General features: G+C 54.1%; 1 protein-coding gene across 1 annotated transcript in view; it reads left to right on the top strand.

Moving 5' to 3' along the window:
• The window catches only part of FCGBP (Fc gamma binding protein), a gene marked incomplete at its 5' end in the record, with an annotated part of 45,108 nt that overhangs the window by 27,521 nt on the left and 4,626 nt on the right, over positions 1-12,961 (top strand). The window contains 8 exons of the mRNA XM_081107307.1: positions 316-454; positions 2,120-2,457; positions 3,478-4,051; positions 4,404-5,020; positions 5,407-5,950; positions 6,769-7,340; positions 7,588-8,161; positions 9,300-9,499. Of these exons, the coding sequence (XP_080963433.1) occupies positions 316-454; positions 2,120-2,457; positions 3,478-4,051; positions 4,404-5,020; positions 5,407-5,950; positions 6,769-7,340; positions 7,588-8,161; positions 9,300-9,499 (3,558 nt within the window). The remainder of the gene's footprint in view (positions 1-315; positions 455-2,119; positions 2,458-3,477; positions 4,052-4,403; positions 5,021-5,406; positions 5,951-6,768; positions 7,341-7,587; positions 8,162-9,299; positions 9,500-12,961) is intronic.

The following is a 12,961-nucleotide window of genomic DNA, read 5'->3' as shown; positions in this document are numbered from 1 at the left end:
AGAGCAAAAACAGGCTTCAGACTCAGGCGGTCTGCTCCAGAGCCTCTGCCCTCTTCACTCTGATATACCATTTATCCGAGACAGCAGATAGTTAGTGGCTATTTTGTAATAAACAAATGAGTAAATGAATGAAAGTGAGTGAATGAATGAACTGAACCCCAAGGCCATGTGGTGCCTTAGTTTCACACACAAGGGACCACCCTGGTGAAAGATGTCCCTTTCCTGTCCTCTGGATCCCTCTGTGCCCAGATCACCAGATGCTGGAGGCAGAGGGCACAGATCCCACACTGATGACTGTGCCCGCTGTCCCCACAGCCAGAGCAGACGGTACTCATCGACAGCTGCCGGCAGAAGTGTGTGTGCCACGCTGGGAAAGGCCTGGTGTGCCAGAACTACAGCTGTGAGGCGGGGCACGTGTGCCAGTCCGTGGCAGGCATCCTGAGCTGTGTCAAAGGTGATGGGCTAGGGCTGGGGCCGTTGTGACTTGGAACAGAGCACAGCGACTCTGGAGCTGAGGGTGGGTGACCTGGATCGTTATGGTGGCAGGCACAGAGGACTAAAGATTGAGGTCTCAGACCTGGGGCCCCTGGGCTGGGATTCCCAGGGCCATGGGCAGAGGCCCCCCAGGCTGGGAGGCAGGGACCCGCATGGTGGAGTCCAGGCTGTGGGAGCCCTCAGAGCTGGGCAGATGTCAGAGACCCTCAGCATAAGGGAGGGACAGGCAAACATTTTCTCTAAAGGGCCAGATGGTGCCTGGCCAGTTGGTTGAACATAGTCCCATACACCAAAAAGGTTGTGGGTTCGATTGCCTTTCAGGGCACTTACAGGAGGCAACTGATTGGCGTTTCTCTCACACTTTGATGTTTCTCTCTCTCTCTCTCTCTCTCTCTCTCTCTCTCTCTCTCTCCTCTCTCTCTCGCCTCAATCTAAAATGAATTTAAAAAACATCCTTGGGTGAGAAATTAAAAAATAAAAGACTTAAAAATACACTGAGTGGCCAGATAATGATGACCACCCCATCAGTACTTCATTGACACTTCCAAAAATACTGAATATTGAAAACTTCCTAAGCAAATACTCTCAAGGTTTTATTATCATTATTATTTGCATAACTAATTCACTTCATTGTACCGATGGGGTGGTCATAGTAATCGGGCCGGTCATAATAATCTGGCCACTCAGTGTATAAAATAAAGGTCCAGCTGGTAAATATTTAAACTCGCAGGCCATACAGTTTCAGTCACACCCACTGGCACGAAATCAGCCACAGACTGTCTAATAGGAGGTGTAGCTCTAATAAAACATTTGTTACAAAACAGGCAGCTGGTGGTGCCACAGTTTGCTGACTACTGATATGTGGGATTAGTCTTGGGGCTTCAGACACCATCCCCAAGGGGTCTGAGAGACTGGCCCCTCGGGGACAGGGACAGAGTCCTGAGGTCTCAAGCAGAGACCCCACCAAGGCTTGAGTCTTGGATACAGGGCCCCATTGAGTGGAGGATCAGGACTTTTAGGGAGACCATCTCAGATATGGGGACCTCCCAGACTAAATCTAAGATACAGAGCCACCCCCGGAACTGGTTTCTTAGGGTGACGGGCAGAGAATAATTGCCTTATTTCTGAGGATAAGGAAATGGAACCTCCAGAACAGATTGAGACCTCAGGGCTGATGGGCAGGGTAACAGGGACTCCTAGGGAGGAGGGGTATATTGGTCAAAATCTAATCAGGAGACAGAAACCACACAGCAGCTTGAATAGGGAAAGCTGGATAGAAGGAATTCTTTCCTTGTAATGAGGATGGACACTAAGGAACACACAGCAGATACGGCCCCTGCCCCTAAGGCTAAAGCAGAGCACCGAGAGAGGGAGGGAATGGGAAGAGGGCCCACCCCAAGGCTGAGAGGAGGTCTCATTGGAAGGTGTGACTGTAGCCCACTGGATGGCCAAGAGGTTGTGCAGGCGGGAGCTGGCGAGCAGGAAAATACCCGCTGCTCAGTGGGTGTCCCACATGCCTCTGGCCGCATGCCCCTGGCCCCCAGAGTCAGATGGGAGTAGATGTTGGGGAGCAGCCAGCCTCAGGCCAAGCAGCCCCTCAAGGTCCTCTCTCACCTGCCCCCAGAACTGTGCCATGGTGTGACGTGTCGGCCACAGGAGACGTGCCAGGAGAAGGGTGGCCATGGAGTGTGCGTGCCCAACTATGAGGCCACGTGCTGGCTGTGGGGTGACCCCCACTACCACTCCTTCGACGGCTGGGACTTTGACTTCCAGGGCACCTGTAACTACGTGCTGGCAACAACCAGCTGCCCAGGGGTCAACTCCCAGGGCCTGACACCCTTCACTATCACCACCAAGAACGAGAATCGAGGCAACCCTGCCGTGTCCTATGTGAGGCTTGTCACTGTGACTGCCCTCAACGTCAACATCTCCATCCACAAAGGCGAAGTTGGCAAAGTCCGGGTGAGTCCCCCAGCGTGGTCCCCTGAGCCCCCAGCTGGCAGGAGGGGTCCTGCCGGCCACAGTCAGGAGCTCAGTGCTCTCTTCACTTAGGCCTGAAACAAAAAGGAAGCAAAGCAACAGTCACAGCAACATTAGTTCTCTGTTGGGAATTCAATGAGCTCACCCCTTTGCAAAGGGCTTTCATGTCGGACTTCAGCATTTTACCTTTTCCATAACTGGCTTTGTATCCAGGCTCTCCGTATGAGCTGTGTGATATTGGGCAAGTGATTACTTGGTGGGTCTCAGTTTCCTCATCTTAGGAATGGGGATCATAGCAGGCCCTGCCCCACAGTGAGGGGGTACACATCAAGTGCTCGGCTGAGGGTCTGACCCCAGGAAGCCACCGTGAATGTTTGTAGGGAACAAATGAGAGGCCTAGAGACTCCAATGTGGAGCAACATTCAGGGAACTAGAGAGCGAGATGGGTCACCCTTTCTGGCCGGGGTAATGGAGATTCAGGTTAATGGCAGCTCATGGGGGGGGGGGGGCGGCCGGGGGGGGGGGGGGAGCGGGGGAGTGAGGTGTGGAGCAGGGTAGGTACTCAACAAATGATGGCGAGTGGAAGAGATGCCCAGACACACAGAGGTGCCCAGGGAATCAGGAGGGAGGGAGCAAGTGGGTGAGCGACCCAGAAAAAGACCCAGAGAGAAGGACCAGATAGAGACCCAGAGAGAGTGCGCACACACACTCAGAGAAACCCAGAAAGAGAGATAGATCTAGATGTAGAGAGACAGCAGGGAGAGGAAGGGAGGGAGATGGCAATCACGAGAGATCTAGAAAAAGATGCAGAGGTAGGCTTCACTCCCCAGGACCTGAACTACAGCAGATGTCCATGTTCGTCAAATGACTATGCGACCATTGTTGTGAGGAAGGCCTTGGCAGCTGCCAGCCATGCAGGCCAAGAGAGGGAGGCAGAGGCCAGGCTGGGCCTCCACACCTTGAGTGACCTCTCTTTACCTCCCGGTCCCCCCTTCCCCCCAGGTGAATGGTGTGCTGACAGCGTTGCCTACCTCTGTGGCTGGTGGGCGGCTTTCAGTGACGCAGGGAGCATCAAAAGCAATCCTGGCAACCGACTTTGGGCTGCGGGTCAGCTATGACTGGAACTGGCGAGTGGAGGTGACGCTGCCCAGTAGCTATCATGGTGCCGTGTGTGGGCTCTGTGGGAACATGGACCGCAACCCCAACAATGACCAAGCCTTCCCTAACCGCACACTGGCTCATTCCATACCCGTCTGGGGTGGAAGCTGGCGAGCCCCAGGCTGGGACCCACTGTGCTGGGATGAGTGTCAGGGGTCCTGCCCAACATGCCCTGAGGACCAGCTGGAGGAGTACCGGGGCCCTGGTTTCTGTGGACCCCTGGCCGCTGACGCAAAAGGCCCCTTTGCAGCCTGCCATGCCCATGTGGCACCTGAGAGCTTCTTCAAGGGCTGTGTTCTGGATGTCTGCCTGGGCGGTGGGGCCCATGACATACTTTGCCAGGCTCTGGCTACCTATGCTGCTGCCTGCCAGGCTGCTGGCATTGTCATCGAGGACTGGAGGACACAGGCCGGCTGTGGTGAGTGCTGGGGTGAACAGGGCAGGACTTGGGGGTGCGGGTCCTGTCTCTGCAGGGCTGGTTTGGTTTCACTCCAGCCCTTCTGGGTCTTTTTATTTCGTTCTCTGTTTTTGTCTCTTGGTGCTTTTCCTGCACCTTCCTATGACTGTCTCTCTGTCTCTATTGCTCATTCTCTCTCTCCTGTCTCTGGGTGTCTGTTCTCTCTCTGTGTGTATCTCTTGCTCTGTTTCTCTATCTCTCTGTCTGTCCCCAGGGGTCTCTATCTCAGTCTCCTCCCACCCTATCCTCCGATCCCGCCCTCTAACACCATTCTCTCTCTTTCTCCTCCTCCCCCTCCTTAATCCACCTGCAGAGATCTCCTGCCCCAACAACAGCCACTACGAGCTCTGTGGCCCACCATGCCCTGCCAGCTGCCCGTCCCCTGCGCCCCCCACGACCCCAGCCCCATGTGAGGGCCCCTGCGCTGAGGGCTGCCAGTGTGACGCGGGCTTTGTGTTGAGCGTAGACCGCTGTGTTCCTCTGGATGGGGGCTGCGGCTGCTGGGCCAACAACACTTACCACGAGGCAGGCAGCGAGTTTTGGGCTGGTACCACCTGCTCCCAGAGGTGCCACTGCGGACCTGGGGGTGGCTCGCTGGTCTGCAAGCCTGCCAGGTGTGGGCTCGGTGAAGTGTGTGCCCTGCTGCCCTCAGGCCAGTATGGCTGCCGTCCTGTCAGTACGGCTGAATGTCAGGCCTGGGGCGACCCCCATTACATCACTCTGGACGGGCACCGATTCGACTTCCAAGGTACCTGTGAGTACCTGTTGAGTGCACCCTGCCACGCACCACCCGCTGGTGTTGAGAACTTCACCGTCACTGTTGCCAACGAGCACCGGGGCAGCCAGGCCGTCAGCTACACCCGCAGCGTCACCCTGCACATCTACAACCACAACCTGACCCTCAGCGCCCGCTGGCCCCGACAGCTGCAGGTAAGGGGTCTGTGGATCAGACAGGAGCACATGCCAACCCTGAAGTTGCCTGGGAGTGAGTGGCCTGCCAATCCCTGATTACCAAGCACAGGTTCAGAGGATAGGCCTTGGAGCCGGATGGCTTGGAGCGGTGGCTTCTCCACCTCTGAGCTATTGCTTATTCCTCTAAGAAAAGTATCTGCTTCAGAGGGTGGTATGAGGAGCCAGTGGCATCGTGACTAAAGATCATTACTATTATTGCTATTATTAAAAGGAGGGAGGTCACGTGCTCAGGGTGCCCACGCCCCTTCCTGCCCCCTCCCACCCACACACCCAGGAGGTAGGAGACAGGATTCCAATCTGAGTCCTGGCCGGTCACAGCCTCCACCCACTCCACACGCCCGCAGGTGGACGGCAGGCTCGTGGCGCTGCCCTTCCAGCTGGACTCGCGCCTGCGCGCGCACCTGAGCGGCCCCGACGTGGTGGTGGCCGCGGCCACCGGGCTCTCCCTGGCTTTCGACGGGAACAGCAACGTGCGCCTGCGCGTGCCGGCGGCGTACGCGGGCGCCCTCTGCGGCCTGTGCGGGAACTACAACCGGAACCCCGCCGACGACCTGACGGCGGTGGGCGGAGACCCCGGGCGCTGGCAGGTGGGCGGTGCCGCGGGCTGCGGGGAGTGCGTGCCCGGGCCGTGCCCCGCGCCCTGCACGCCGGAGCAGCAGAAGCCCTTCAGCGGCCCGGACGCCTGCGGCGTGATCTTGGCCCCGAACGGCCCGCTGGCGCCCTGCCATGGCCTCTTGCCCCCCGCGCAGTACTTCCAGGCCTGCTTGCTGGACGCCTGCCAGGCCCAGGGCCATCCCGGGGGCCTCTGCCCGGCCGTGGCCGCCTACGTGGCAGCTTGCCAGGCCGCTGGGGCCCAGCTCGGCGATTGGAGGCGGCCGGACTTCTGCCGTGAGTACTCATCCATGCGTGGGCCGCAGAGTAGGGGTCTCCCCGCCTCCACCCTTCACAGGGCTCTGGGACCAGAGCCTTCTCCTCCACCTGCCTCTCCCAAGCCAGCTAGCTCCCTCAGAGAAACATCTTGGCATTCACTCGCTAAATGCACCAGCTCACATACTGCAGTGGGAGAGACGCTGAATCACCTGGTCAGAAAACCTGGGTCCAGCAGACCCTCGGGGAACATGCGCTCAGATATCTGAGGCAGATAAAGTGGGTGGGCTGACCCCCGTCAGAGCTACACAGCGAGACACACCTGGTGAAGTAGATTCTCCCAGGTACCCCTGGTCACAGAGACCTTGAAAGTTACACCTGGTCAGATGCCCCTGCACTGTTTCAGACACTGAAATACACAGGAATTGGTCCAGTAACATCAGACAGGGACTCTGGTTAGAGACACCGGGCAGATGCACCCAGGTGGAATCCTGACCCTGACAGACCCCTAGGCAGGTAGGTACAGATTCACACGATTCACACCCCAAGATACATCTGGCCCCACCCCCAGTCAGATTCACATCCTGAATACCCACAGCTGGCTTAGACCCGCATAGGTATGCATGGTCAGGTTGTCAGGTTGGCACACAACGTGGTCAGAGAGACCTGGTCCCCGGAGCCCCACACTGAATTTCCCGGTTGGATGTGGTGGATCTGACACCCGCTCAGATCCCTGGACAGATTCACTCATGAAAAAGGCAGGTAGAGCATGCAGACCCAGGTGGGCAGGTGCTTCCACTCTGCACCTCCCCCTGGACCATCCCCTCTTGTCCCCACAGCCGTCCAGTGCCCTGCCCACAGCCACTACGAGCTCTGTGGTGACTCCTGCCCTGTGAGCTGCCCCAGCCTCTCGGCGCCAGAAGGCTGTGAGTCAACCTGCCGGGAGGGCTGCGTCTGCGATGCCGGCTTTGTGCTCAGTGGCGACACCTGCGTGCCTGTGGGCCAGTGTGGCTGCCTCCACGAAGGCCGCTACTACCCGCTGGGCGAGGCCTTCTACCCAGGCCCTGAGTGCGAGCGGCGCTGTGAGTGTGGGCCGGGCGGCCAAGTCAGCTGCCAGGAGGGCGCAGCCTGCCAGCCCTATGAGGAGTGCCAAGTAAAGGACGGTGTCCAGGCCTGTCACCCTAAAGGCTGTGGCCATTGTGTGGTCAGTGGGGGCATCCACTACATTACTCTTGATGGACGTGTCTATGATCTGCATGGCTCCTGCTCCTATGTCTTGGCCCGAGTCTGCCACCCACAGCCTGGGGATGAGGACTTTGCCATTGTGCTTGAAAAGAATGCGGCTGGAGATCCCCAGCGCCTGGTGGTTACTGTGGCTGGCCAGGTTGTGGGCCTGGCTCACGGCCTGCAGGTAAGTAGACATGGTCTTGCCCTGGGAATCTGAAAGGGGCCCTGCCTTGGGGACACTGAGGGGACAGGATCCCGCCCTGGGAAGTTTCTGGGAGACGTGGTTCCCCCTAGGGGTCTAAGGAGGACACTGCCCTACCCCAAAGTGACCAAGAGGGACACAGCTCCACCCTGGGAGTCTAAGGGGACAGCCTTATCCTGCCTTATCTGTGGTTCTGTGAGTCCCTGACCCACCTGATCCTTCCACCCAGGTCACTGTGGACGGCGAGGCTGTAGCCCTGCCTGCGGCTGTGGGCCATGTCCAGGTGACTGCTGAGGGCCGCAACATGGTTCTACAGACAGCCAAGGGGCTGCGGCTTCTCTTTGATGGTGATGCCTACATCCTCATATCCATCCCCGGCCCCTTCCATGGCCGAATCTGTGGCCTCTGTGGAAACTTCAATGGCAACTGGAGTGACGACTTTGTTCTGCCCAGTGGCACTGTGGCCCCCAGTGTGGATGCCTTTGGAGCTGCATGGCGGGCACCCGGCTCCTCCCAAGGATGTGGCGAAGGATTTGGGCCCCAGGGCTGGCCTGTGTGCTCAGCGGAGGAGACAGCGCCATATGAAAGCATCAAGGCCTGCGGGCAGCTCCGGGACCCCAAGGGCCCCTTCGCAGCCTGCCACCCGGTGCTGAGCCCCTCTGAGTACTTCCGCCAGTGCGTCTTTGACCTGTGCGCCCATAAGGGCAACAGCTCCTTCCTCTGCCGTAGCCTGGCTGCCTACACAGCGGCCTGCCAGGCAGCCAACAAGGCCGTGAAGCCCTGGAGGACAGACAGCTTCTGCCGTAAGTGCCCGTAGGGTTCCCCAAAGGCCTCCAGACCAGGCTAAGGATGCCCCCTGATCTGCTTCCAGTCCTGCCTGCATCTTAGGCACAGTCCCTCCCTGTTGAAGGACCTCCACCCTAGCTTCTCTCTCAGCACACCCTACTGGCTTCTCTCTGGCCAACTCGCTGACTGGCCCTTCTCAGACTCCTTCAGGGTCCCGTTCTCCAAAACCTCAGATGCCGTTCTCCTTAGGTCTCATCCTGGACCCTTCCTGTGGTGACCTGGAAGGGTGGGTTGGCAGGTCTTTCGTACACACACAGCCTGAGTCTGCGACTCACCCAGACCCCACAGTATGGGAACATATCCCCTCACATCCCCCAGGACAAGGCTGCAGCCCTCTCAGATCCCCAGGACTCTACCTCTCAGATGCCCCCCAGTGAGGGGGTATCTGCCTCCTTCAGATCCCCCGGACAGGGCTGCAGCCCTCTCAGATCCCCAGGACTCTACCTCTCAGATGCCCCCCAGTGAGGGGGTATCTGCCTCCTTCAGATCCCCCGGACAGGGCTGTGTCCCCTCCTATCTCTAGGACAAGGCAGTGTCCCTCATGCCTCTCTGGCAGGGCTGTGTCTCCTTCGTTCTCCTCAGGGCAGGACCTACTTTCAGGGCCATTATCCATCTCCATGGCCTTAGATTTGTCTTCAGTGCTGAGCATGGACACTGTCTGTCTCTAGCCCTGACCTCTCCTGACGGCTAGCCTCAGGATTCCAGTGGCTTCCCAGACACTTCCTCTTGGGCGTCCTTAGGGTTCTTCATACCTGCTGTGTTCCCATATGACATCAGCTTTTCATCCCAAACTTGATCCTCTTATTTCCCAACCCTGGTACTTACCTCAGGGCAGCCATACCATCCACCAGTTGCTCAGCCAGAGCCCTGCGCCCCACCCTGAAGGTTTCCCCTGGGTCCTCAGCTCTGATTTTGCCCCATCCTCGCCCTGACCACTCTGCCTATACTTCCCCGATGCAGCTCTGATCTCCCTGGGCCAGCACTGTTTATCCCACTGAGGTGATCTCCAGGGCAGGGCCTGGAGCTGTCTTCATCATTTGTGTCCCCAGGGCTCAGTGTGCAGGCATGACCCCACCCTGCCTTCTCTCTCTGCAGCACTCAAGTGCCCTGCCCACAGCCACTACTCCATCTGTACACATTCCTGCCAGGGCTCCTGTGCAGCCCTCTCAGGCCTCACGGGCTGCACTTCCCACTGCTTTGAGGGCTGTGAGTGTGACGATCGCTACCTGCTCTCCCAGGGCATCTGCGTTCCTGTCCAGCACTGCGGCTGCACCCACGATGGCCGATACTTGCCTGTGAGTAGGGGCTTGAGGTGGGCAGGGAGGGTGGAGGGGCTTGAGGGAGACTCAGAACTTCTGTGCTGACCTACTCAAGGATGGGGACAGAGGAGCCATCCACATTTCCTAGCTGTGACATCCTGTATTAGTTTCCTGTGGCTGTGGTGACAAAAGGACCATAAATTTGGTAGCTTAAAACAAGAGAAATAATCCCCCCACAGTTCTGGAGGCCATGAATCAGAAATCAGATCACTGGGTCAAAATCAAGCTGTGCTCAGGGCAGCACCCTCTCCAGAGACTCTAGAAGAGAATCCACTGTTTGCCTCTCCCAGCTTTTGGTGGCTGCAGGCATTCCTTGGTTTATGGTCACATCACTGCAGTTTTTGTTTCTGTGTCATACTCCTCTTCTGTATGTGACATAAAAATTCCCTCTGCCTCTCTCTTAGAAGGATATACATGATTGCACTTAAGGCCTATCCAGGTAATCTCTCAATCTCAAGATCCTTAATTTAGTTATATCTGCAAATACCCTTTTCCCATATTAGGTAACATTTACTGGTTCCAGCCATTAGGACTTGATATCTTTAGGGGGCTGGATGGTTGTTATTCACCTACGACAGTCCGCTCCCTGAGCCTCATTTTTGCATCTGTAAAATGGGGTTTATCATCATCCTTGAGCCATTGGTGTCTGAGGATTGGGTGCAGTTTGCACATGAAAGGCACCCACTGAGCACTGGACCTTGCCCTCCACTGCTCAGTAAAATTTACAACAGTGCAGTAGGTAGTACAGCTAAAAACAGTTTAATAATGTAAGTTGAAAGTTAATTTATTTTTGTTATAGGTGATTTATTTTTATTATTTATGGGTTTTTTTTTTAGCTCTTACTCTTGTTACCAGACTGCTTCTGGCAAGGTTTGGGACCTTTTGCATGTCAGGTGACTTCCAGGTTCTTGACTTGTGCAGGAAAAAATTCAAGATAAAGTCCAGGTGAAAGTGAAAGTGAGTTATTAAAGCTTAGGACAGTGAGGCAAAAGAAGGTCCTTGGAGACAGGATCAGGAGGTAAACCTGAGATGAGCTGCCACTGCCCACTGCTTTCCTGATTGTCTCATCAGAACTCTTAGCAGTGGTTCTCAACCTTGGCTGCACATTAGAATCACCTGGGAATCTTTTTAAAATCCTGATTTCTGGGCCTCATCCTCCGGAAAGTCTGTTTCTTTGTTACTAATGTTGTGGCCCCACCTCATAACAAAGAAACAGAATTTCCGGAGGATGAGGCCCAGAAATCAGGATTTTAAAAAGATTCCCAGGTGATTCTAATGTGCAGCCAAGGTTGAGAACCACTGTCTTAGAGCTTAGGATAAAGAAGGCAAAAGGACACACCTGAGGAAAGGAGTGCAGGCACACTCAGAAGAAATGTGCTGGCTGGTGTTCTTTGTCCTGCGGGGTTTTATCTGTTTTCTGTGGGCAGGGATGTTAGGGGAGGCGCTAGGGGAGGATCTCCACAGAGTTTTCATTAGATTTCTGGCTGTGTTATTTAGTATGCTGATATTTTTAAATGGGCATATAATGGAGTCTGGCCAGTTTTACCTCTGTCTTGAATGAGTCTGGATCTAACTGGGTTTTGTCATCTACCTCCATGACTGTGGTGATTTAAACCATTTGCTCTTAGGCGTCTTCAATGAGGGAGGGGAGGGTTTTGTGATGTATTAGCTTGCTGTTAATTGCTCAGCCATTCCGGCCATTTGTTCAACCATTGGTCTCAGTTTCCTCATTCCACTCGCCAGGGAATTTTCCTAATTTCTTACTTACCTACCTCATTACTCTGTACCAAGTTTGTTACAAATGTTAATTCATTTAATAATCATAATATCCCATGAGACATTTGAATGATACAAAAATTGCATAAAGAGAAGTCAGCTCCAGGCTACCTATTAGAAAGTGGTGATACTGCGAAGCACAGTCAGCAGCTGGGCTCCCCCTCTGAACTACTAGGCATCCTACTTCTTCAAAAGCGTATTTACTAAATAAGAGAAAGGTGGGTAACCACATTCACTCTCATTCATCCCAGTGTTACTAATGGCAAAAAGGTGGGCTAGCGGGTCTGGATGTGCAGGACTTCTGGAGAAAGAGATGCCAAACTTCTGCTTCTCCAGGTCTCACAGCCAATAGGAAGCCCTCCTTGACCCCCTAGGCTGGGTTAGGTACCTCTGGACTCCCACAGCCCCCTGTCTTTTTCCGTCCCACTCTGCCAGTGCTGAAGGGTTTTTTGGATTTGTGCATCTGGGGTGGAGATACAAATGTGGGAGTCATCAGTTTAGAGATGGTATTTATTTGTTTTATTTCATTTGTTTATTTTAAAGTTTTCGAACTTTTGTTTTTAAAGACTTCAAACTAAAGAAAACTTGCAAGAATAGTACAAAGAACTCAACTGTTGCCCTTTTGCCATGTATGCTTTATCATCTTCTCTATATAAAAATATATATACATTTTTTGAACCATTGAGAATATGTTACAGACACAGTGCCCCTTTACCTTTAAGTGCTTTAGCATGGGTTTTCTAAGAATAAGGAAATTTGTTTAATGCCACCACAGTACAATTCAAAATCAGGCAATTAACACTAATTCAATAGTATTATATAATCTGATGACATAATTCTAATTTCACCACTTGTCCCCATAATGTCCTTTATAACAATCACCCACCCCCAGATCAGGTCCAATTAAGGAGCAGACACTACTTTTAGTTTTCATGAGATTTAAAAAAATAATTATCTTATTGTTGAAAGTATTACAGATGTCCCCCTTTTTTCCCCATGGACCCTCTCCTCCACCCCCTCCCAGGCCTTCACCACACTATTGTCTGTGTCCATGGGTTATGCATATGCATATGAATTCTTTGGTTAATCTCTCCCCACCTGAGATTCGTCAGTCTATTCCATGTTTCTATGTCTCTGGATCTATTTTGTTCATCAGTTTATTTGTTGAGATCATCAGATAGTAAATAAGATAGAAAGGAAAAAAAAGATCTAAGGACTGAACCTTGGGCAAGGAAGCATTAAGGATTTGGGAGGAACTTGAAAATGGGTGAAGAAAGAGCAGTTGGTTACGTAGGGAAAAAACACACAGGAGAAACACACAGGAACTGGATTTCCAGGGCCCTATGTTCTGGACTGTGGGTGCCAGGACTCTGAGATGTTTCCTGCTCACCCCTACCTGTGTCTGTTAGCTTTTGCTAGGTTACAAACTACCCCAGAACTTAGTGGCTTAAAATAGCTATTTAGTTCACATTTCTGCAACCCTGCAATTTGGGCTATGCTCACCTGGATGGTTCTGTTATCCTCTAGGCTCACATGTAACTCTAGTCCCCCAGTGAGTTAGCTTGGAGCTAGTTTAGAGCGTCGTCAGTGGGGATTGTTGTCTCTCTTGCACAGGGTCTCTTGTCCTCTGACAGACCCAGGCTTGTTTTCATGGTGGCTGGG

The sequence above is a fragment of the Myotis nattereri genome, assembly GCF_964212035.1.
Source record: "Myotis nattereri genome assembly, chromosome: 15".
In the NCBI taxonomy this organism is placed as follows: Eukaryota; Metazoa; Chordata; class Mammalia; order Chiroptera; family Vespertilionidae; genus Myotis; species Myotis nattereri.
Note: the sequence above shows the minus strand (reverse complement) of the source record. Positions and strands in the feature narration are given on the sequence as shown.